General features: G+C 46.8%; 3 protein-coding genes and 1 long non-coding RNA gene across 4 annotated transcripts in view; 3 read left to right on the forward strand and 1 right to left on the reverse strand.

Moving 5' to 3' along the window:
- The window catches only part of LOC142574198 (scoloptoxin SSD14-like), a 90,482-nt gene extending 87,896 nt beyond the window's left edge, over positions 1-2,586 (forward strand). The window contains exon 10 of the mRNA XM_075683345.1: positions 2,505-2,586. The gene's annotated coding sequence lies outside the window, so the exon portion shown is untranslated. The remainder of the gene's footprint in view (positions 1-2,504) is intronic.
- Positions 728-7,939, forward strand: LOC142574772 (uncharacterized). Its single transcript, XM_075683788.1, has 4 exons — positions 728-784; positions 4,852-5,045; positions 5,650-5,768; positions 6,795-7,939. The coding sequence occupies exons 1-4, from the start codon at positions 728-730 to the stop codon at positions 7,937-7,939; spliced, it is 1,515 nt and encodes a 504-aa protein (XP_075539903.1).
- A 1,886-nt stretch (positions 7,940-9,825) lies between these two features.
- Positions 9,826-10,582, reverse strand: LOC142574199 (uncharacterized). The gene has a single exon (XM_075683346.1). The coding sequence runs from the start codon at positions 10,501-10,503 to the stop codon at positions 9,826-9,828; it is 678 nt and encodes a 225-aa protein (XP_075539461.1). The 5' UTR covers positions 10,504-10,582.
- An 8,344-nt stretch (positions 10,583-18,926) lies between these two features.
- Positions 18,927-20,437, forward strand: LOC142574200 (uncharacterized). Its single transcript, XR_012826450.1, has 2 exons — positions 18,927-19,039; positions 20,325-20,437. It is a non-coding gene; the product is annotated as an uncharacterized LOC142574200 (long non-coding RNA).
- The last annotated feature ends 3,330 nt before the right edge of the window (positions 20,438-23,767 follow it).

The following is a 23,767-nucleotide window of genomic DNA, read 5'->3' on the forward strand; positions in this document are numbered from 1 at the left end:
TGTCCACGCCCCCGATGCGTACGCGCACTGCACAGCACTCAAACGGCCCGCCAGTCAGGTCAGGACCTGGGGTAGCTCTCGCCTCACGTACACTGCGCAGCGGGGAGCTCCTTGCTGACGTGTGTCATCGAGGCAGGGGGCGGCCTGGCATGATTCCTGTGAGCAGGAAGTGCGAGCACTGTAGCCCATGTAGCCTGGCAGTCGCAGCTTCTCTGCAGCAACGTATACCTCCTGCAGAGCAAGCACATCATATTCACTCTGCAGGAGATGTAGTGAGAGGTCCGCATGCCACCGCCGCAGTGAGTTGACGTTCCACTGGAGAACACTTGGACGGCGGCGGCCCTTCCTTGTAGCAGACTAATCAGCCATGTTGGGTGGTCTGGTTCTGGAGTGCCACTGCCTGTAGGCAGATGGTGTGGAGAGGGTGGTCAGCAGGAAGCATGGTGCTGACTGTCTGCATAGTCAGCAGCAGGTTTGCCACCAGCTGTTCCACGGTTGTCTGCACCAGGGGGTGGTAGGGGGTGTGGTCGAGAGTACAGCAGTGGCCTGCGGCACCGGGCGTTGGGAGCTGCGTGGGGCTGGTACCGGACGCCTTGAAAGATCAGCGATGCCCTTGACTGCGTTTGCATAGGAGCGCGGCGAGGGTGTAGTGGCCTGCTCCAGCTGGCTCCCCTCACGGACCGCTGCCCGCACCGCACGCCTGGACAGTGCAGTGGTGGAGGACGCCATGATGGTGGCCACCCGTCGTTCCTCCTGCCACTTGGGACAAGCCGGAGTGTCCGCGGTGTGGGCGCCACCGCAGTTCACACAGCGCACTGTCTGGCAAGGGGAGCCATCAGGGTGGCTCCTGCCACAGGAAATGCAGCCTGTCGGCCACTTGCAGCTCTCCACCACGTGGCCGAAACGGCCGCATTGCCGGCACTGTCAAGGCGGCGCACGGTGAGCGCTTTCCCCTCGCCCACTTGGTGACAAGCTTCGACGTGGCAGCGGTTCGACGTGGCAGCGGCGCGTCGCGACGGGAACGCCCCCGCGCCTGCTCCCGCGTGCGGGCCTCTCTCGGGCTGACTGCGCCTTCCTTCTCCGCCTGCGCATCGGCTGCTACAAAACAGCGGCGCGCACACAGGCTCACGGGAACCGGCAGCCCCGTGTGTGGTAGCAGCGACAGTGTGGAGACACTCGAGCATCTTCTGCGTCACTGCCCGGCCTTCGGGACCGAGAGGGACGCTCTGTACGCCTCCTACCGCCGAGGTGGCTTGCCATCCACCACCCTGCAGTGCCTACTCTTCCCCAATGCTCACGGTTCCATCACCAAGCGTGCATTTTCGGCATGGCTGGAATTCTGTGAAGCAACACACCTCAGAGCGCGACTGTAGGCCCCGCAAACGCTTAGCTACATTGTCTTTTTTTTTTACTATTCCGGTCTCTCTCTCCTTTTTACTTCAGATCTCTATCTCCTTCATCTTTTTCTTCCCATACCCCTTCCCCGTGCAGTGCTGTTGAGGTGTCCTCTTATGAGAGCCAGTTACGGCACTGCACTTATCTCTTCCATTTCTCTTTAAAAAATCACTTCACACTTCACCAAAGTGGCATAGCTGCAACGGAATGGTGAGGCGTGCTAGAAAGATTGAAATTCATGGCGAGGATCCTTTAAAAACTAAACAGCCACAATTCGTGCAACACGAAGCAGTTTTCTATTGTCCACCTGTGAAAGAGACGGCTTAAGCTTTGTTGCATTCATTTACCAATTAACAAATACTGTTGATTCTGTTCACGTATATTACGACTTGTATTGTGTAAAACCGTTCTTAAGCTTCGTTGTGAATATTGTGAAAGTATTTCTGTGCAGCATTAGTATTTTGCTCACTTTTAAATGTCCATCAAGTTCAGTGAACTCGCCCTTACGTCCTCGGCGATTACCATGTATCAGAGAGGCTGCTTTCTCCTAGAGTGACGAACGTCCCATTTCTCCTGAGCCTACCCTCATGCTTGAGTCGAAGGTAAAATAGAATATTATTTTGGGCACGCACTTGGGTGAATACCTATTTTAGTGCATATTATATGGATGGCTTTTTACAATGCAGATTAAAGTGGCGAGTTGAACGCTTGTGGTGTGGTCGTTCGCGTTCTAATGTTCATTGTAGCGCTTTAGTGTACATTCATGAGGGACGCCATAGGTCAATCAGTCAAGTGGTCAATGAACTTTTATTTCAATATCAAATCTTCACTGTGGTGCGCACGAACAGAAAGTCATTTATTAGGTTCGCCAAGGTTCGCCCCCTTTACTTGACAAGTAGCAACAGTAACACATAGGCTTACCATTCAACGATATAATACAGGTGAACACGCAGAGGTCGGTTGTAGAAGTAAAGGCAGAACTTTGAAATGAGCAATCTGGAACGGGTTTTCTGGACAGAGTTAGGTTCAGGGATAACAGAGCATACAGCCGTGGAGCTCGAATATTCCATTTTACTGTACGCTTGACGCATAGCGCGTCCTCTTCTCAGGATGTTCTGGCCGGTCTCAAGTGGCGCGGTCACGAGCTGAGAGATTTCTCGTGGCCGGGGGCCGTGATTGCCGTCCGCCGTCGAAGTCGGGGCGTCTACGAGGCGTGCCACGACTACCGCGATGGGTCCATCGCGTCTTCGGACGGTGGATAGCTGACTGAGGAGCCGCGTTTGCCGCCCTGAAACACTTTACACACGCAAAACGTTCGATGTGAGCATTTTAGCACGTCATATAATTTCTGCCCCTGTGGAATTCGAGTCGCATATTACACGCGATAATTTAGTTATTTACTTATTTTTTATTTATTTCTACGCGCTGGATTTCACCTAGAAGACTTGCCTAAGTTCCCGTAAAACACTAGAGGAAGCAGATAAGATAAACACTCATAGCTTTCTGTCGATTCTTTTTTTATGCAGTCACTTTGCGAGGAGCAACTGCGTGTTGCCTTGTCATTGTGCACTCCATGCCCTTCCCCTTTTTTTTTATTGCTGGGCTTTAGGTCTTCGTGTTTGTGACCGCTTGCTTTGCGATAAGATTTTTATGGAACGTCTGCTATTGTACAGACTTTCTAAATATTACCGAAAGCTCTAGAGCTTTAGAATGCCTTGTTCTGACAACATTAAAACATATATGTACCGATAGTACTGGCATTTGTGAATCTTGAATGCAAAAAACCATCGTGCATCGCGCTTTACGTAGCAGTTCCCTAGATGATTAAAACTCGACTATGACGTCTGTTCCCCAAGAAGAACTGGCAGATGATCGACTGTTGCAAAACGTAGGGAAACACCTGGTTCCCCATTCTCTAGACCACTCATACGTCGGCAGTAAACGGAGAGGTAAGAGACGTAAGAAGTTACCCGCCCCCGCTCGCACCCCCTCCCCGCCCCCCGGGCCAAAAACAGACCGTTTTATCAATTTTTAACTGCCTACACAAATGGAGGAATAGCTACTCATCGTGATCTACGAATGCAATTTTAGTGTAAATTATGTACTTCTCTAGAATACATAGACGGAGTTCTGGTAGAATTATTGTTTTATTTATTACAAATGATTGAGAACCTTAAGAGAGAAAGTGTAAAAGTGGGGTTAAATATTTATATGCAGAAGACAGATAGTGTTCATTAAATAGCCTGGTAACGGAACAAGAGTTCAGGATCGCCAGTCAGCTTCTAAAGTCTGTGAAGGAATACGTTTATCTAGCTCAGTTGCTCACAGGGGACCCTGATCATGAAAAGGAAATTTACAGAATAAAAATGGCTTGGTGTGCATACGGCATGCATTGCCATATCCTGACTGGGAGCCTACCACTATTGTTGAAAAGAAAGGTCTATAATAGCTGCATTCTACCGGTGCTAGCATATGCGGCCGACTAAGTGGCGTAGTAAAGGTTCGCCGGTGGGCCTTGGGACCCGGGTGCCAGGTGTGGGGGTGTCGTATATGTCTCTTTCCGCCATATATAGACATAGATGTCTCTTTCCGCCGGCTTGACTGGGCCTAAATGGTAGCGGAACGTTCATGAGCGGTGCGCTCAAGTTCCACCATAGTTTGTGTGTTGTCAGTATGTATACAGTGTTCCATTTGTCAGTTTTACATCGCTTATATTAGTTTTGTATTTGTTTCGCGATGTTGAATAAAAGGTCTCGTGGTCATAGCTAACCATCTCTTCGTCATTTTTTTTTGTTGTTATCACGGTGGCGTCCCACAAGGCGGGGTATTGAGCCCTATTCTCATTAACCTAACTGTGGTTGGCCTTGCTGAAATATTACCCAAGACAATTCACCTATCAGTGTATGCTGATCATATTTGCCTTCGGTTTTCTGCGGTGACTCGTCTTCAAGTGTGCGCAAGAATTCAGCGGGCAGCCACCTAAACTTGTCCGTATCTCCGCAAACAAGGCCTTAGTGTAGTGTGTTCATCGAAAAATGCGCGTTAATCGCGTTTACGTGCAAACCCATGGCACTGTACCCTGTTTATCTTAATGGCCAGGGTATCAAATACCAGAATTATCACGAACTGACCACTTGCAGAAATCGGAGCGCCACCTAGCGCGAAAAACGCGAAGCGTGCGCCTCGCCCCTTGGTTGGAAAACATCCGGACTCCAGCCATGCTTTGGTAACGTGGCATCGAGTGACGACGTTGTGTTCACGGATCTTCAGTCACGTTTTGTGAAAGCGTCGACGCTCTTTGGTAGTTGAGCATGACCTGCTTTAAATATGATTGAAGAAGACTGCATTCCCTTGGCTTTTTTGCAAACTGGATGGACGACTGACTTTTCGGAGTGCCGCATAAGGAGCGGCAATGCGTGGCGTTATCTGCACGCCAACACTTCGTCCGTTCGTTAGGCGCACCGCGGATGGGCCTTAAGAGAAGGTTACGTTAACAACATAAAACTTAACGTGAACACTGCGGACCCTGCATTTGGCCTCATACGAGCTACGTGCACGCCATCCATGAAGTCGGGCGTCTACGTGGTTACGGCGTGGTTCGCAAAAGCCACTGGCGACATTGCCGGAGCGCACTGCGAGTGTGTGGTCGGGTGAGTACTTTCTGCCTCTCGCATTCCCCGAACATTTAGTTATTGCATGGAACAGTAGATGTACTCGTACAAATATTCGTCTCGTGCTGTTTCGCCAAACTGCGGTGTTGCATGCTTGTGGTATACGAAACCGTATCCCAAATAAATGCATGCGCTATATGTACGCGGCAAGTTATTCAGGGTGTTTTGCGAGCGCTCATGTCTCAAAGCATACGCCAACCTCTTTTATACGTTATATTAGCTTAAATATGGGCAGCGCGTGCGTCCGCGAGCTAGTGCACTCCGGCTCACTCGCGCATTCTAATATCAAGACAGATAGTTGGGCGAGTTGGTTCGAAGTCATGGTGGAATAGAGCGCAACTTAACTGACACGTACAGAAGAAAAAAAGACGAGCGCAGACTCGCAAATGGAAATTTATTGGAAACGAATGATCAAATATACATAAAAGTACATAGACTGGCCGGCCTTCTGTTTGCGTCGTTTTTCACATTGCACTCAATCGTACTCGCATATTCTTAGATTGGCACAGTGCTTAAATCTTGTTTCAGAAATGTTAGTGCATTGACGAGCGCGAAGAAAAACTCCATTCTTTATATTTTGCAGCCTCAGCGAGACCTGTCAGCACGTCGCTGGCCTTCTGCTCAGCGTTGCTGAACTGGGGGATAAAGAAATGGAAATCGCCTGCACGGACCAACCGTGCAAGTGGATTGTTCCCGCAGAAGGTGTGGCATAGGTGTACCAATATTGGCACCTATATTTAAAATCACTCCTTTACGTTAGCATTTTGGCGTCTCAAACATGCAGTTTTGTACTGGATATTTACAAAACAGTCCGTGTGTAGGAAGAAAACAAGAAGTGAAAGGCAGAGTAGGTCCACCAGGTTAAGTGCCTGGTTGGCTACCCTGCACTTCATGTGTAAGCTGTGTTTAAGCAAACTCAAGAACAAGACATACTTTCACTGCGCACACAAAAACTTTATTCAAATGCTCAGTGTACATAGAGTTTTATAGGTTGACCCCACCAAAATTAATTCCAATACAGCACCGATAACTGCCATGCGAAATAAGCATGGGACGTGTGCTCTAAAAGCTCTAAACAAGCAGCATCAACACATGGTGGTGAGTACAGTACTGATAGAGCGGCAACAAAAATGTTATTACACACACACCAATGAACTTGGGAGCAAAATGCAAGTGTAGTCGTTCCTTTTTTTTCGGCCTTCTCTGTGTGCAGAATCGCAAGGTACACAACCACTTTATATCAGTAGTCATGCTGCAATATTTCAGTTCTTCCTTTATAGTTTCATAGGGTTAAAGTGTCAGCGCTGAATACCATTAATGACCTGTTTTCTTTCAGTTTATGCAGTGCAGGCCACAGATTACATCCGACCTTATCTTGCATCCATTTTTCAGACGCTAAGCAACCTTATCAGATTTAGCATTGTTTCTTATAATGGATGCCTCATTGGTGATTACATATTTCATGATGAGGATTGTGGAGGTAGTAAGAATGTTGGTCAGTAAGTTTGAGGGCGTAACAGCCACTATTTCCTGCCTAGAGAGAGGTCAGAGGAAAGTAGTTGAAGTATCCCAAGAATGCCAACTGTATCATTATATTGACTGCTCAGCTAGGTTCGGCGTAACTGCAACAGGATGTCATGTGGGCCTTCTCATGTTCTGTGTGTTAGGCTAGAAAAAGTTCAAATATGTGGCACTACTGAGCCACAATTTTTTTTCACTGTATTGCAGCCAAGAAGCCTGCGCCAAGGCTGCCTTTGGTGGAAATCTCCTTCCGGAAGTACGAAGTCAACAGACCACTGCATCAAAAAAGAAAGCGGCGATACAATCCATGTGGCCACCTGTCGCCCCCTACCGAAAATCAAGTGCAGCGTTTAGAGGAAAGCCTCTCGGAATGCTGCCCTAGCCTCCAAGCGGTACGTTACATGGGGCAACCGGCACAACAGCATGTACCTGAGCCATCTGTAGAGTTAATTGGCGATGAAGAAGACTTGTGGAGCGACAGAGTGCAAGAGCTAGTCAATGCACACATGTCATCTTTAAAGCCCATAGAAAAGGATGAGCGTGAAGGAATACGTGCAAATGCGATAGGGCAAGCAGATAACAAAAACTGGCATGTTGCCCGACTTGGGCGGCTCACAGCGTCCCTATTTAAGCAGGTGTGCCGTTGTGTAAAACCAGAAAGTTTGCTGAAGACCCTGCTCTATCCAAGCGAAAGGGCAGCGTCTACTGAAGCAATGGTGTATGGAAGAGTGCATGAGAAGGATGCCGTTGGGGCATATGCGCTCCTCCGCAGGAGCCTAGACAGGCAGGTCACACTGCAGGAAACAGGCCTACATATATACAGTGCTCATCCACTGCTGGCTGCATCACCAGACAGAGTTGTGACAGTGGATGGAGAGGAAGGCATTCTGGAAGTGAAGTGCCCGTTCTCTAAACAGGGACAGTGTATAAAGGAAGCCTGCAAAGACAAAAAATTATGCTGTAGGCTAGAAGATGGTATGGCAGTATTAAAAACGGACCATGAATATTATATTCAAATCCAAGGACAGCTGGCCATCACAGGTCACAATTGGTGTGACTTTGTTGTCTGGTTTGGGCCCAATAAGATCCACCTTCAGCGAATACACTACAACAAAGTGTTCTGGGAGACCGAAGTGCTCCCCAGCCTGCTCCACTTTATGAGGCATGCCCTCATACCAGAGATCCTCACAAGGCGCGTGAAGCGGCTGAACAAGCTCTATACAAAGGGACAGTATGTATCTCACAAAAAGCTGCTGAACGGGTTTTTTGTGTGTGACCACCACGGTAGCCTGGTGATGACTATCAGGAGGATAGTGGATAAAAAAGGCATACTGGATGCACGTGCAATGTAGTGACGCCTCAACAGCCGAATCTGCATATTGTATGTTGTGTTCATGGCAATGACAATGAGGCAATGAAGAAAAATTTGGAGAAATCAAACGAAAGATTTGTTATTACACAGGAAAACTTGCAAGAGAACAAATGGACAAGGAATGATTTGTAGACAAAAATAGCTTGGTTAATTTGGACAATCAGTGCTGTGCTGTATTTGTATCAATAGAAATTCACTATCACAGCATGCGCCTTGTGTCGCATCTCAAGACAGCAATGCACATTCTACGAGTGTTTCTCCCAAGGCCCCCCTTCATCGACGCCCGCCTGACGATGCTGCCCGACACCTCCTTGCCGACTATTTCAGCAGATCGGGATGGATTTGTTGGGACCGTTTCCGGCGTCAACATCCGGAAATAAACGGATCGTCGTAGCGAAGGACTATCTCACCCGCTTCGCTGAAACTAAAGCTCTACCGAAAGGCAGCGCAGCCGAAGTGGAGAAATTTTTCGTCGAGAACATCCTGCTGCGACATGGTGCCCTACAAGTCCTCATCACCGACAGAGGAACAGCGTTTACAGCAGAGCTCACCCAAGCCATTCTGCAGTACAGCCATACACAAGCCACAGGAGGACAACTGCCTACCACCAGCAGACGAATGGTCTCACGGAGCGCCTGAACAAGACCCTCGCCGACATGCTAGGAGTGTACGTCGACGTCGAGCACGGGACGTGGGACGCGGTCCTGCCGTACGTAACCTTTGCTTACAACACGGCGGTGCAAGAAACAACACAGATCACGCCGTTTAAGCTAGTTCACGGCAGGAACCCGACGACGACGCTCAACGCCATGCTGCTGCACGTCACCGACGAAAAGAATCTTGACGTGGCGACCTATCTCCAGCGCGCCGAAGAAGCCCGACAGCTCGCCCGTCTACGGATCAAGAACCAACAGCGTACCGACAGCCGACACTACAACCTCCGACGCTTCGTCGAGTACCAGCCCGGTGACCGTGGTTGGGTTTGGACCCCTATACGCCGACGAGGACTGAGCGAGAAGCTTTTGCGTCGCTATTTCGGACCGTACAAGATCATCCGACGTAGTGACGCACTGGATGTCGTCTGGTCGTGCCAGACGGCATTTCGCTATCACAGCGGCGCCGCTCACGACCTGAAATAGTCCACGTGCGACTCAAGCCGTACTATGCGCGTTAATGAACTTAGGGACTTCGCGTACCTGACCTTTGGACTTTGTTTCTTTTCGTTGTTTTGTTACTTTTGTTTAATAAGTGTCCTTTTGTGTTTCGCTCTCTTACATTCGTAGCATCGGGACGATGCTTGTTAAGAGGGGGGTAATGAACGTGTACTTCTTTATCGGGCGACCCCTTCCCACCGCCTAACAAATGTTATTGCACAGCGCAGGACGCGCCTGCATGTAAAAGAAGTTTCTGGAATGTTATCGATGGTTCCATCCGCTGTGTTTCCCCGAAACTTGTGTAATCTGATTGCATGTATGCGCGGCACGAATAGTGTAGAACATTGTGGAAGACACGCGGGTCCCAGCGGTTACTCTGGAAGATTCGACGACTGATCTATAAAAGCCGACACGCGTGACCTGCTGATCAGATTTTAGACGATCGCCGAGTGTGTTCGCCACTACCGTTGTTCTTTGAGTATAGCCTGCTTTTGAGGGCACAAGTTCGCCCAATAAAACGCCACTTTCTATAATCGCAGTTTGGCTGCCTTCTTCACCGTCACTGCTACGTGACAATATGTTGACTTCGCATTTACAGCCGTAACTTGGGTAAAAAAATAGGGACAAAAATTTTCTGATTTGTACTTCGAAATCATTACAACTTTCTCCAAATAATTATGGACCTCTACAAGCTATCACTGACCATCTTTTATCAGCAACACACCCTAAACACTTGCTCTGCAATGTCAATCATGCTAATCGAAAACGGTTTGCTTAATATTTGGAATGTTTTTATGCGTCCTATCGCGCGTTCAACATGAACTCTTGCACATACGATGCGACGTGTACGCTCAACAGTTTCAGGCCTCATCTGGGACTCATGTTGCTCGCGGAATGGAGGTCGGAAAACCGTGATTCCTGGTGGCAAATAAGGAAATGTAAACCCCTTATCTACCATTATTGCGTCTCCCGCATCCATACGATCCAAAAGCCCACTGCCCTGAAGCACAGTCTTATCAGACACCGATCCTCCCCAAAGACGTGACACATATGGAATATACCCATCCGGTGTACAGCCCAAAAGCACCTTATAAGTATTGTAATGTTTATAAGCCGAAAATGTTTGCCGCTGTGCACTGAGTGATGAGGGCCGCTGTATACGAACTTCCGTTGCATCTAGCACCAACCTAGTATTTTCTAAACCTCGAAAACATCCTGGTAGATGTGGCGGTATCATTTCTATCGTCGGCATTTGCATTCTTGCTTCCAACTCGAGCTCAAGGAAATTAACCCAGGTAGCAAAAATGCGGCTGACATGGCTTGCGGACATTAAAAAGTTGCGAGCAACCTCTTCTCCAGGCATGCCAGTTTTTAACCGCACAAGCACCATGAAGAACTCTACTTCGAGTTCATGTTCCCTTGGCCGGCCAGGGACTTTGCTTTTAATCTTCCTTTCCGCCCCCCAGTAGGACATTTTGCTGGCTCGGGGCTCAATGTATTCGAAGAGGTTTCGAAAAACACCATAATTAGGCAGCCCCGTATAGAAGGTGCACTTCTTAGCTGAAAGCCTAATTGTATTTAAAGTGAGTATTCTTGAATTGGCTTCATCAAGCTTCATCTCAAGCGATATATTTCTCCTTTCTAAAGAAGCAATTTTTTGGTGAAGCAATGCTGTTTCTCTCTGTGTGTCAGTGCTCATCAAAGTGCTTGAGTAGCTGGTGCTCGCCTGGGAACCAACGATAATGGCATAGAAAGAGATAGAACTACTTAAGTGATGTAAGCAATTAATTGACAAAAGTCAGCTTTGCTAGTAAATTTGCACAGGGTGACAACAGCCACGTTACAATAACTTTTAATCAGTTGTGCAGTCCAATGAATGATACTGAAGTAGGGTTTGGGTACGAGCTAGTTGGTATTCCATTGCTAACATCACTTAGAGAGACCGAAAGAATGACGAAGGCAAGCGCTGTTTCCAATGGAATACCAACTAGCCCGTACCCAAACCCCGCTTCAGTATAGTTCGTCGGGTATCAACGGCACTTGTTTTAGTCATACTTTCGGTCCCTCTGTCTACGTACGCGCTGGAAGTGATGTTTGCAATGAACGTTGACTAATCCCAAGGCTAAAACTATTGTTTACTATGAACACAACACTTGACATGCAATTTTCTGATAGTTTTATTACATTTCGTGACACAAGCTTTCAAGGCAGATGTAAGCTACAGAGAAGGAGGTGAAGCACCTAGTAAGTTGATCAAATGAATGCACTGAACGTTAAAATGAGTAAAACTTCACAGCTGCGAAGTTTTACTTCAAAGAAAGACACGATGATAGTGAAGGCATAGCCTTATGATTGAATTACTGCAGTCACTTGCCAATCACTGACGTTTGTGATGTCACAGGGGCTGTGTCTTCTCCAGCGAGATTCATTTGCATGTCAGCTAAGAAGAAATAGCCCAGTTTAGGTCATTCATATTGTTGTGCTGATGATATTCAATTTTTCCTATAAAGAACCAAAAATGTCAGCCTTGTCCTGGAATTAGCATTATTACATACTTTGACTGCTGTCCGTGTACCATGCATTGTGTGCACGTTAAAGTACACCGGGTGGTCAAAATTAATTCAGAGTCCCATACTACGGCGTGCCTCATAGTCATATTGTGATTTTAACGTAAAATCCCAGAATTTGTTAAACATCACTGCTCAACGAAGGACTTCCACTGGTTGCGGTTGATTTTAGTTGTATTATAAAATAAAACTGTGCTTCACCACACTGTATTTCTGTTTCCTTCATATTTCCCAAAATTTGCCTGTATATTTTTACAAGAACTGCTAGCTGAGTGGTGCAAAGTTAAATGACTTTTACAGCACCATCATATTTACCTATTAGCTGCAAGTTGGAACATAAACAATCACACTCGACTCAACCATCAATAAAACAACCTTCAACACCAATCAGATGAGAAGGAATTCAGCTGTGCATTCAGCTGACAGCCTTATTTCTAAAAGGCACCCCATTAGCCTAACCATATATGCTTTGGAATGATTTCCCTGATATAGAATAGCCAGGCGTAATACTTGCAGCCTCTTACTTTTCCACAAATGACAAAATACTTTGTTTCACAGATTTCCATACGAGTAAGCACCCTATAAATACCATGGCAAGCATGGCGAGCTACAAGCCGGCAGCCTTACCTTCACCACTTCCTAGTGATGTCGGTTCAGGCGTGTTCTCCGTGGGCCCAGCTGCACTACCAGAGGGTTGAATGGGCACCTCAGCTTCTGCAAATAAATACAGAAGTCTCACTAAAATGAAGGAACAGAAACTGCTGTATGCATGCACAGCCAACCATACCAGTGACCACTTTTTTTATTAACTATTTCTATCAGCTTGGAGCAACTTCACCCAAGTTAACATTCTGTATCATTAAGTTAGCCATGGCATGGTACACATTGTACCTTAATGATATACAGCACTATACCTTTATCCCTCAAAAAGTGACACATTACATACATAAGCGACGTCTCTACGTACCTACATACAGTGAATAATACACTTATTAGGACACTCAAGGTTGTTGTTCCATAGAAACTTCCCATTTGTATGTATTAAAAATAGTCAATGAGGCATGCTCACCCTGAATGACTGCAAGAGGCTGGGCGTTCCCTGGTACAGTCCCGTGGTCCACTTCGCTGCTTTCAGAAGCTATAGCAGCAGCCCCTACAGATGACAAGCACAGACCTTAACAACAAGCACAGACACAGACACAGACAACAAGCACAGACAAGCACAGACAAGCTTAACATATTGTAAGAGCAAGATGAAATAAAATTTGTTATGTCAGATGAATCAATAAATGTCAAAAAAGCTGAGCAATAAAGCGACTACTTCAGAGGAAGGATAATGTAAATGCTATAGAATTCCTGTATGTTACCAGCTGTATTCTTATTAATCAGGAATCCGACACCTAGTTCTCGTTTCTCCGTTAAGCCCTGGTTGCACAGGACGTGCCCGCTTTTTAGTACTGTATATGCTTCTTTTGGCCTCCTGACTTCACTGAGCCCTATTATATCCCATTTACTGCCCTCTAATTCCTCCAATAGCACTGCTAGACTCACCTGACTAGATAACGTTCTAACGTTAAACGTTGCCAGGTTCATATTCCAATGGCGGCCTGTCCGTTACATTAAGTTCCCCAGTGCGAAGGCAACCCTTCCACAGCCAATCTTTGCTTACCTTAGGACACTTGCTTGAAATGCTTATCCTGTTCATAGAGCATCTCATTCAACTGCATCAAAAGGGTTTATTGTATTGTTGCCTGCTTGTACAGTAAGGCGACAGACATATATGGAAGTGAGCGACCATATACTGTGTTTCCCAGGAGGGAATTTGTACTACAGCAAGCATTCCGGCTCCTGTGACACTGGGCTTCAATTATGAGTCCCAGAACATCTGGGATGGCCACTGACTGAGTGAGTGAGTGAGTGAGTGAGTGAGTGAGTGAGTGAGTGAGTGAGCGAGCGAGCGAGCGAGCGAGCGAGCGAGCGAGTGAGTGAGTGAGTGAGTGAGTGAGTGAGTGAGTGAGTGAGTGAGTGAGTGAGTGAGTGAGTGAGTGAGTGAGCGAGAAAAAACGTTTATCGGTTCTAGCAAAATTCGATAAAACGCGCACACGGCTGCTACATGCCTTCTTTTTTTCTCTCGGACAGCCGCGAAGAGTGCGCGGACCCAGTTTGCACTCCAAAGGGTGCAAACTTCTTCAGGAGTATACCAAATGATAGCTAGTTAAAATAAACACGCCTCAAGCTCCCAGCCATGTTGACATAGACGCGCAAAACGAACAGACGGCTTCTGTTTTTTAGGCTTTCCGTCGGGAAGGCCTTTGTGTGCTTCGACATACCTCAGCAAATCAAACATCTAAGCAGCACCGTGTTAACAAATTTGTCGTGTTTACTGTCAGAGACAGCACATTATCTTGTTTTGGATGTTGAAGGTAGGCCTGTTCTTACATAGGGCCTTCCACTCACATTACCACTAAAGCACACCAGATCAGGCCTGCCTGACTGTCTGTCCTGTCAGTAAATCACTCTATTTCTTTTAATGACGATAAATAGTACGGTGCAGACATGCTGGTCGTAATGTTCACATTTTAGTTGACCTTGCGATGCACTTCATTAGTAACTCGTTTCTGTGGGGGTACACGTGTTCAGATGAGCGACAAGCTGCTGCTTCTGAAGCTGATGCTGGAGCAGACGTACGGCCTGCAGGCACAATCCTAAGTCTGAGCTGCCACGCACCGGAAACGCAATAATGAGATTCCCCAGCACATTTGCTGCGTCGACGGCCACTCTCGACGCTTTCCTGGCCAGCATACCACAGGAAACCGTTGTACTAATGTAATGGGGTGCTCTTATCGATCCAGCGTCTGGTTACACTATCGATACAACTGCGAGAGAGAAAATAATATCCTTATAGGCACCTTGCAAGGTTGTTTAGCTCTACACGTCGCGCCGCATCGCAGTTCCAGTAAGGAACCGCTAGCTGTCAGTCACCACCATTTCCTAGTGGTTCGTAATCCGCACAGTCAGCGCGTCTGCTGCCACAACTCAGGGTTTTAAAATTTTCGATGCATTTGCCGCGGTATTTTTTTAGTAGCTCGTCCTTCACTAATGCCAATGAGAATGACCGCTGATATTACGCAGTCAAAAAGTGCCACGACCGCGCAAAGGACGTCGGCGTCAGTTCCTCTCGCTTTCCTTCAAGACAGTATAGGGCACAACAAGGGGTGGCTGAAGCTGTTCATCGCGGTTAGATGCGTCAAGTGTCGCTGCTGCTAACTTATCTCGAACGAACTGGAACTAACGCAAGGACAAAATAAGTACCAGGCAGCAGCTTTCACAGCGCACAATAAAGTCATACCTGCATAAAAGCACGTGGACCGATTCCCGCGCTGTCGCTAGCTTCTGCAAAAATATTGTGCGTTTAAAAACTGTAATCTATTTTAGAAGTTGTCTAGCTCGTCCGCTTAAAACCCAAACGCGCTATGGTTGTTGCGTACGAAATCTATAGCTTTGCCCTGCGGTAAGCGCTCCGTGCTGAAGCTATGTACCAGCTATGCTTTCTGCTGTGCGTTAGCACACGCGTGCGACTCCTTTGTGCGCAAAGAACAAAACTGCGTAACTGGGGGAAAATTACAATTTGGTTCGTGAGGTGCGGACACCGGTCTCCTTTATGGCGACATTTTTTCGTGCTTACAACAACTGAACTAAGGCTGGCGCACAGCAACGTTGACGCGCACCACAGCACACGTCGGGTTTCCTGCAACGAGGTTTCCGCTCGCGCACACTGTCGCATATTTTGCTGACTGCCTTCACGTTTAGCGCTGTCCACTGATCGCTCCCTATTATGTCGCAATGATGATTTCTCTCACGCTGGAGACCCGACGGCAACACGAGAACATGCTCGAAGCAGTTGGATAACGAAAAGCACGATCAAGACTCATTCGGGCTACTTGCCTACAATATTTCCACCCGTGCACAAGAGGTCGACGGCTCCTTCTTTCTCAGTGGCGCTTTGCTGTCATGTACACACTTTGTCGATGGCTTTGCCAAGACTGCGGGCCGCTCGTACTAGACACGCCTTCGGGTAGGTTGATGTAAATCATGACAGTTCCGCAGTGTTTACAGTCACCGAGGGCGCCAAAGCGTCGTGTTCTGATCGAAGATCAACTGTGAAACGAAAGAGATGAATATTAGGCGTCAGGTGTGCTGGTACAATTAAATCGCAAGAGTACCGCCAACCTGAAGGAAAGTCGTTCATCGACCCGGACACAAGGTGCAAGTTGAATTGCTACACGTATCGCGTGAAAAACAAGACCATTTCCAGCTTCTAGTAATGAAACTACAAATGGGGGACCACTGAAAAACGCATGAGGCGGCACTTGCGCATGTAACTTGAATAAAACAATTATTTCCTGAATTGCAGTTAAACGTCGTTAATATGTTCGATCTGTGTCGTCGTAGTTGTCTATTTCCTAACACCAGATATATATGTTAGTTAGTTAGTTAGTTTGGGTTTAGTGGCACAAAGGCAACTAAGGCCATGCTGCGCCAGTCACAAGACAAAATAAAGAGAACCGTTATGGCAGGTAAACCTGCATTACATTATAGTTGGTGTAAATAACCAGTTTTTTCTAAAAACTCGAAGAGGTTAGGAAATGGCACTAGGGGGTCATCTGCTAGTAATAGGGTAGGGTGTAATGGGATGTGCAATTTATACAGGCTGTGTAAAAACCTCCGTCTCAGTGTATCGATGTGTGGACATGTTATTAAGATGTGCATGACTGTAAGAGCTTCATTACATTTTTCGCAAGTTGGCGGGTTTTCTTTTCGGAGAAGGAAATTGTGCGTCAGATGTGTGTGTCCAATTCGAAGTCGACACAAGATCACCTCGTAGAATCGTTGCCGGTGACTGCATGATTTCCACTCTCCAATGACAGGTTTAATTAGATGAAGCTTGTTGCTTAAACAAGTGTCCCAATCGCGTTGCCATTTTGACACCAAGGCCTTCCGAATTGCATTGACACTGTCTTTATATGGAAGTGCTGTATTTTGAATGTTTTTGTACGCTGCCATTGATGCGCATCTATCCGCCGCTTCGTTACCCAATATTCCAACATGGCTTGGTACCCAGCATAACTTAATTGATCTTCCATATTTGTTTGACGTTAATGCATTCAAAATATCGCCTAACAAGGGTTCACTTTGGGATTTCATGTGTAGAGCCTTCAGTACGCTTAATGAATCTGTGTATATGACAGTGTTTTCAAGTTTGTCAGCAATGATCTTTTGAACTACCGTCCATATCGCATACACTTCGGCTGTGTAGACAGAGGCATGCTGAGGTAATCGAATACATGTTTCCCAATTTTCTGTTACAGCCCCTACACCCACGTGTTTTTCCGTTTTAGAGCCATCAGTATAAAATTCTATGTAGTTTATACAAGATTTCCGCTCTCTTCAAGACAAGTATATAATGTGTTGATGTGGTGTGTCTCTTTTCTTTAGATGTGTTAGTGTCCAATCACATAACGCTGTGAAATCACACCACGGGGGTAAACGTTCTGGCTTTCTGGCAACCTGGAGGACTTCCCGAGGGATGTCATAATCCCGACAGTATTCCTCGTATCGCAAGATAAGCGGCCTAATCATGTTTGGTTTATTTGTGTAATGTAAGCGTGAGCTGCACTTTGTGACGATGTTGTAGCATATGTGTTGTGGTGAGGATCGGATTCTGAGTATGTAGGAAAAAGTTAGTAGCGCTCTGCGATGCTGTAAAGGAGGTTCATTACATTCAACATGTAAGCTCTGTATAGGTGATGTTCTGTAAGCACCGCATGCTAGTCGTAGTCCTAAGTTGTGGACTGGATCAAGTCGTCGGACGTAAGATAGTCTGGCTGAACCATATGTAATGCTACCATAGTCTAATATGCTACGCACCAAAGTGCGGTAGATGTGTAGCAGGCATTTACGGTCAGAGCCCCACCGTTTCCGGGAGAGGATTTTTAGAATGTTAAGTGCATTGTTCGCTTTGATTTTAATACTATTGATGTGTGCGAGAAAGTTTAACTTTTTATCAAACAGAACACCCAGAAACTTGTGTTCTTGTTTCACGGGTAGTGTGGCATCCTGTAGTTTAAGGATGGGATCTGGTTGTAGGCCTCTTTTTTGTGTGAAGACAACACTAATCGTTTTTTCACTTGAGAAGCGAAAGCCGTTTTCAGATGCCCACTGCGTTAGTTTGTTTAGTGTAATTTGAATTTGTCGTTCGCAGGTTGCCATGTTCGATGCACGACATGCAATTTGAAGATCATCCACATATAGTGAATGCATTATAGAAGATGGAATTACATTATTGAGAGAGTTCATTTTTACCACAAACAGTGTTGTGCTCAATACGCATCCCTGAGGTACTCCGTTTTCCTGAATAAATATGCTGCACAGCACCGTTCCTAAACGCACCTGGAATGTTCGATCGGACATGAAATCAGCTAGACATTTAAGCATTCTGCCGCTGATCCCTAAATCCGCTAAATCCCTTAAAATACCGAACCTCCATGTTGTGTCGAACGCTTTTTCAAGATCAAAGAAAACTGTGAGACAATATTGCTTTTGTAGAAAGGCCGCACGTATCTCGTGTTCTAACCGAACTAGATGATCTGTTGTGGAGCAGCCTTTCTTGTACCCACACTGATGATTATCGAGCAGGTTCTCAGTTTCGAGGACGTATGCCAATCTGATGTTTATAATGGATTCATATGACTTGGCGATGATGATGTATGGGGTTTCATGGCGCAAGGGCCAGGAATGGCCAAAGAGCGCCATGTCTGTGGTAGTGGGTGTGCAGTGTAACTATGATTACTATGAATTGGTGTGTCGTGGCTGTAAAGGGGCCTTAAAATATACGCTCTAAAATGCGTAAAATCTGTGTAATAAAATTATGGCGATGACGTATGACTCGTACTATGAACATTTAGATGCATATAAAAAAATGATATGATAGCTAAAATATATCAGATTATGAGAAATGCCAGAGCACTACTGCCTCCTTAGAGCCCTTGAAACACAAGGGTCTGGAGGCATGTGCTATACCGTACAACTATCCCAGCGGCATCCTCTAAAGAGAGGAAGCGCTAGGAATGCATGGGGCTAATAACATGTAGGACCACATCTCTCAGAAAACCTAGGACTGTGTCTGTGTTAAAAAGCGGTTCTGGGCCGAGGAACATTACTGGATGAAGAGGGATGTGCTGTCTGTAAGCTAAGGAAAAATGTTTCATTCTTTCAGATTCGGCTTCCCGACACTCCAGGAGGACGTGGAGTACGGTCAGCCTCTCCCCGCATCTACCACAAGTAGGAGGCTCACTTCCGGTGAGTAGAAAATTATGGGTGCCAAATGTGTGTCCTATTCTGAGACGACAGAATAGGACATCTGTTCGGCGCGATTTTATAGTAGAGGGCCAGAATCCTAACTGCGGTTTTATCAGGTGCAGCTTATTATTTGTTTCCGCGTCCCATATGTGTTGCCAGTGGGCTCGCAGCTTCCTTCGCAAGAAAGGCCTCAGATCTGTGACAGGCACCTCAGCGGTAGGATTAGCGGCTCGCGATGCGATGGACGTGGCCATCTCGTCCGCCAGAACGTTACCCTCAATGCTCCTGTGGCCAGGCACCCAGCATATAATGATACGCTGGTTAGATATGTACGCTTTACACAAGACGGTGTAGAGTTCACTAAGTACAGGATTTTTGTGCGTATAGACTGAAATCAAGGCCTTCACGACGCTTAGGGAGTCTGTATAGATCGCTGCTTTTGGAAGTTTTGATTTTCTTATATGCTTCACAGCAGAAAGTAATGCGTAGGCCTCAGCCGTAAATATGCTTGTTTCCGGATGCAGTACGTCGGATTCCGAAAACGATGGGCTGACGGCTGCATAGGATACCCCGGCATTTGACTTGGAAGCGTCTGTGCAGAACTCTGCGCAGCAGTGCTTGTGCTGGAGTTCTAGGAAATGCATTCGGATTTCAGCCTCAGGAGCGTGCTTTGTAACTTTTATAAAGGATATGTCACATTGTATCACCTGCCATTCCCAAGGAGGTAAGAGCTTGGTTAGGTGCATTAAGCGATGCTCGAGGAGCGGGACATGCATTTCATCGCTAAGCTGCTTCACACGCAGCGAGAAAGGCTGTCTTATGGAGGGACGATTGCTGAAAAGTGTAGCGCACGTCATATCGTTAACGTTATGAAAACATGGATGTTCAGGATTGGAGCGTGCTTTAAGGAAATATGTAAAGCTAATGTATGATCTCTGTAGGTGGAGAGACCATTCATTTGATTCCACATATAGACTTTTTATGGGACTCGTTCTGAAAGCGCCAGTGGCCAGTCGGATTCCCAGATGGTGGACTGGGTCTAACATCTTTAGCGCGCTCGGGGCGGCAGAGTTATACACAACGGCACCATAATCCAATCGAGACCGAATTAGGCTCTTGTATATGTTCATTAAACACTTCCTATCACTACCCCATGTAGTCTGGGATAGAAGTTTCAATAAGTTCATTGTTTTCAGACACTTTTCTTTAAGATGTTTAATGTGTGGGACGAAAGTAAGTTTATTGTCGAGTATAACACCTAGAAATTTGTGCTCTTTGTTTACAGGTATCTGATGTCCACACATTTCCAAGCAAGGATCCGGGACCAGGCCTCTCTTCCTTGTGAACAGCACACAAGAACTCTTTTGAGGATTGATTTTAAAACCATTTTTCTCTGCCCACCCTGACACCTTGTTCAAACCATACTGTACCTGTCTCTCGCATACTGCGAGGTTACAGGATTTGAAGCCTATTTGAATGTCATCCACATAGACGGAATACAAAATGGCCGGGGGTAAGGAAGCACGAAGCGTTGTCATCTTAACAATAAAAAGTGTGCAACTGAGCACGCCTCCCTGGGGTACACCAGTTTCTTGTGTAAAAGGACGTGACAGCACATTGCCAACTTTCACCCGGAAGGTACGATTGGACAAGTAGCTTTTTATTACGTTGAGCATATTATCATGAATGCCCATTTCCGATAAGTCTCGCAAGATGCCGTATCGCCACGTTGTGTCATACGCCTTTTCCATATCGAGAAATATCGAGAGGAAGAACTGTTTATGTATAAATGCGTCCCGGATATTTGTTTCAATACGTACAAGATGGTCGGTTGTGGAGCGCCCTTCTCGGAAGCCACACTGATAGGGATCAAGCATTTTGTTCTGTTCAAGCAAATGGATCAGTCGCCGATTTATCATTTTTTCAAACACCTTACACATGCAACTTGTGAGGGCTATCGGGCGGTAGCTTGCCACTGATGAAGGATCTTTGCCTTGTTTTAGAACAGGGATCACAATGGCTTCTTTCCATGCGGTCGGAAGGTACCCTGCGTCCCAGATAGTGTTGAAAAGTGTAAGTAGTGTCACTTGCGTGTCATTGTGTAAGTTTTTCAGCATTTCGTACATGATTCTATCAGATCCTGGTGCGGAGCTGTTGTATGCACTCAAGGCAGCTCTCAATTCGGCAATACTGAAAGGACGGTTGTAAGGCTCATTCTCTCGGCTTTTTCTTGTTAAAGGCTTACGTTCTTCTATTTCTTTATATATGAGAAAAGATTGCGAATAATTGTTTGAACTTCACACGCTCTGAAAGTGCTCCGCAAGTGAGTCTGCCTGATCTTGCAGTGTATCGCCTTGTGTATTTACAAGGGGGAGTGAATATGTTTGTCGCCCTCTAATTCTATTTACCCTGTTCCAGACTTTGGCCTCGTCTGTAAACGAGTTAATGCTCGATAAATACTTCTGCCAGCTTTCTCTTCTGGCCAGTCGGCGGGTTCTCCTGCCTTGGGATTTTACTTGCTTAAAGTTGACTAGATTCTCTGCAGTGGGAGAAGCGCGTAGCAACCCCCACGCTTTGTTTTGTTTCTTACGAGCGATCCTGCAGTCTTCGTTCCACCACGGGACCCGCCGTTTACATGCCAAGCCATGTGCTTCTGATATGCATTTAGATGCCATGTCTATAATGAAGCCTGTGAGATACTGCACAGCAGCATCAATTCCTAAACAAGACATGTCATTCCATGAGATATTAGTTAAGTTTCGGAACTTCTCCCAGTCGGCTGTATCGATCCTCCACCTAGGAGCCTGTGGTAGACATTCTTTTTCTTTATGTGTTTTTAGCAGTATGGGGAAGTGGTCGCTTCCGTACGGATTCTTGGTGACCTCCCATTCGAGTTCAGACAGCATACAAGGGGAAACTAGGCTGAGGTCAATTGAAGAAAATGTTCTGTTTGCGACAGAATAATATGTGGGTGTCTTCTTATTCAGCAGACACGCACCGGACGAAAAAAGGAACTGTTCAACGAGGCGACCTCGCGCATCGATACGAGAGTCTCCCCACAGGCTACTGTGCGCATTGAAATCCCCAAGCACAACGTAAGGTTCAGGCAATTCGTCTATGAAGGACAGAAATTCATGTTTAGTTAATTTGTAATGGGGGGGTATGTAGAGCGAGCAGACAGTGATAAGTTTGTTGAGGAGAACAGCACGAACCGCCACTGCCTCAAGGGGCGTTTGTAGCTGCAAATGTTTACACGCTATGCCTTTCTGAATAACAATGGCAACACCGCCCGATGATGCGAGAGCATCATCGCGATCTCTGCGAAACGTAACATACTGTAGCAGGAAATTTGTGTGTTTAGATTTTAAGTGTGTTTCCTGTAGACACAGCACTTTTGGATTGTGTTTGTGGATGAGTTCCTGCACGTCATCAAGGTTTCTAAGAAGGCCTCTGACGTTCCATTGAATTATTTGTGTATCCATATTGGAGGTCGATAAGTGCTGTGTGTACAGAAACAGAAGTAGAGATTATGGAAATTACAGAGATTAAATTACAGAGCCCTTTCGAGGCCCTGTAACGGGAGTTCTGCCCTTTCTGGAGCGTTCGAGGGAGCCTCGCCGCTCCTTAGGCGCTTGATGCGCCTTGAGGATAGGTGTAGTGTCCATTGCCTCTTGTGAGGCGCCGGACACGTGCTCTTGCGAGCGAGAAGTCACCAGGGAGAGTCCCGCCTTGGAGGGCAAGACCCCTGCGCCCACCAGCCCGGAGGTCGATGGGGCTCCCTGGGGGATTTGGCTGCGCCGGCTGTTGCCAGCGCTGGATGGGACCTGGGAGGTTGAGGCAGCCTCGGCTGCGCCCACCTTCGGGGTCGATGGTCCCTTCTCCTCGGTTGGCGGAGCAGCGCTAGCTGCAACCGCCGCGGGGGCAGACGGCGTAACTGGCGACTCACTGACTGTGGGTCGGACAGCCGCCGGAAGCCTTTGTGTCGCTGCCCCCTGACGCGTCACATCGGCAAAGCTTTTCTTGGGCAGGTATGAAACCCGCCTGCGTGCCTCTTTGAAAGATATGTTTTCTTTAACCTTGATTGTAACTATTTCTTTTTCTTTTTTCCATGATGGACAGGACCGCGAGTACGCGGCGTGTTCCCCATCACAGTTCACGCAGTGGAGAGAGTTCTCACAAGCTTCAGAGGTGTGTTCGTGGGCACTGCATTTCGCACAGGTTTGGCGGCCTCGGCAGCTCTGCGAGCTGTGGCCGAAACGTTGGCATTTGAAGCATCTCACGGGGTTTGGCACATATGGCCTAACACGAAGCTTGATGTACCCGGCCTCTACAGACTCGGGCAGATTACTTGAGCCGAAAGTCAATATAAGGTGTTTTGTCTTGATTTCTTTGCTGTCACGCCTGATCTTAATTCTTTTAACATTGATGACATTCTGGTCACTGAAGCCCTCCAAGAGTTCATCCTCAGTGAGCTCCAGCAAGTCATCGTCCGAGACAACACCGCGGCTGGTGTTCATCGTACGGTGCGGGGTTGCAATTACTTGGGTTTCCCCAAACGACACTAGTTTTGTCAATTTCTCATATTGTTTCTGATCGCGGAGCTCCAAGAGGAGATCACCGCTTGCCATCCTCGACGCCTTATAACCTGGACCAAAGACTTCAGTCAATGTCTTAGAAACAAGGAATGGTGAGATAGTTCGCACTGGTTTAGCTGGTTTTTCAGAGTGG

Source organism: Dermacentor variabilis, chromosome 3 (genome assembly GCF_050947875.1).
Source record: "Dermacentor variabilis isolate Ectoservices chromosome 3, ASM5094787v1, whole genome shotgun sequence".
Taxonomy (NCBI): domain Eukaryota; kingdom Metazoa; phylum Arthropoda; class Arachnida; order Ixodida; family Ixodidae; genus Dermacentor; species Dermacentor variabilis.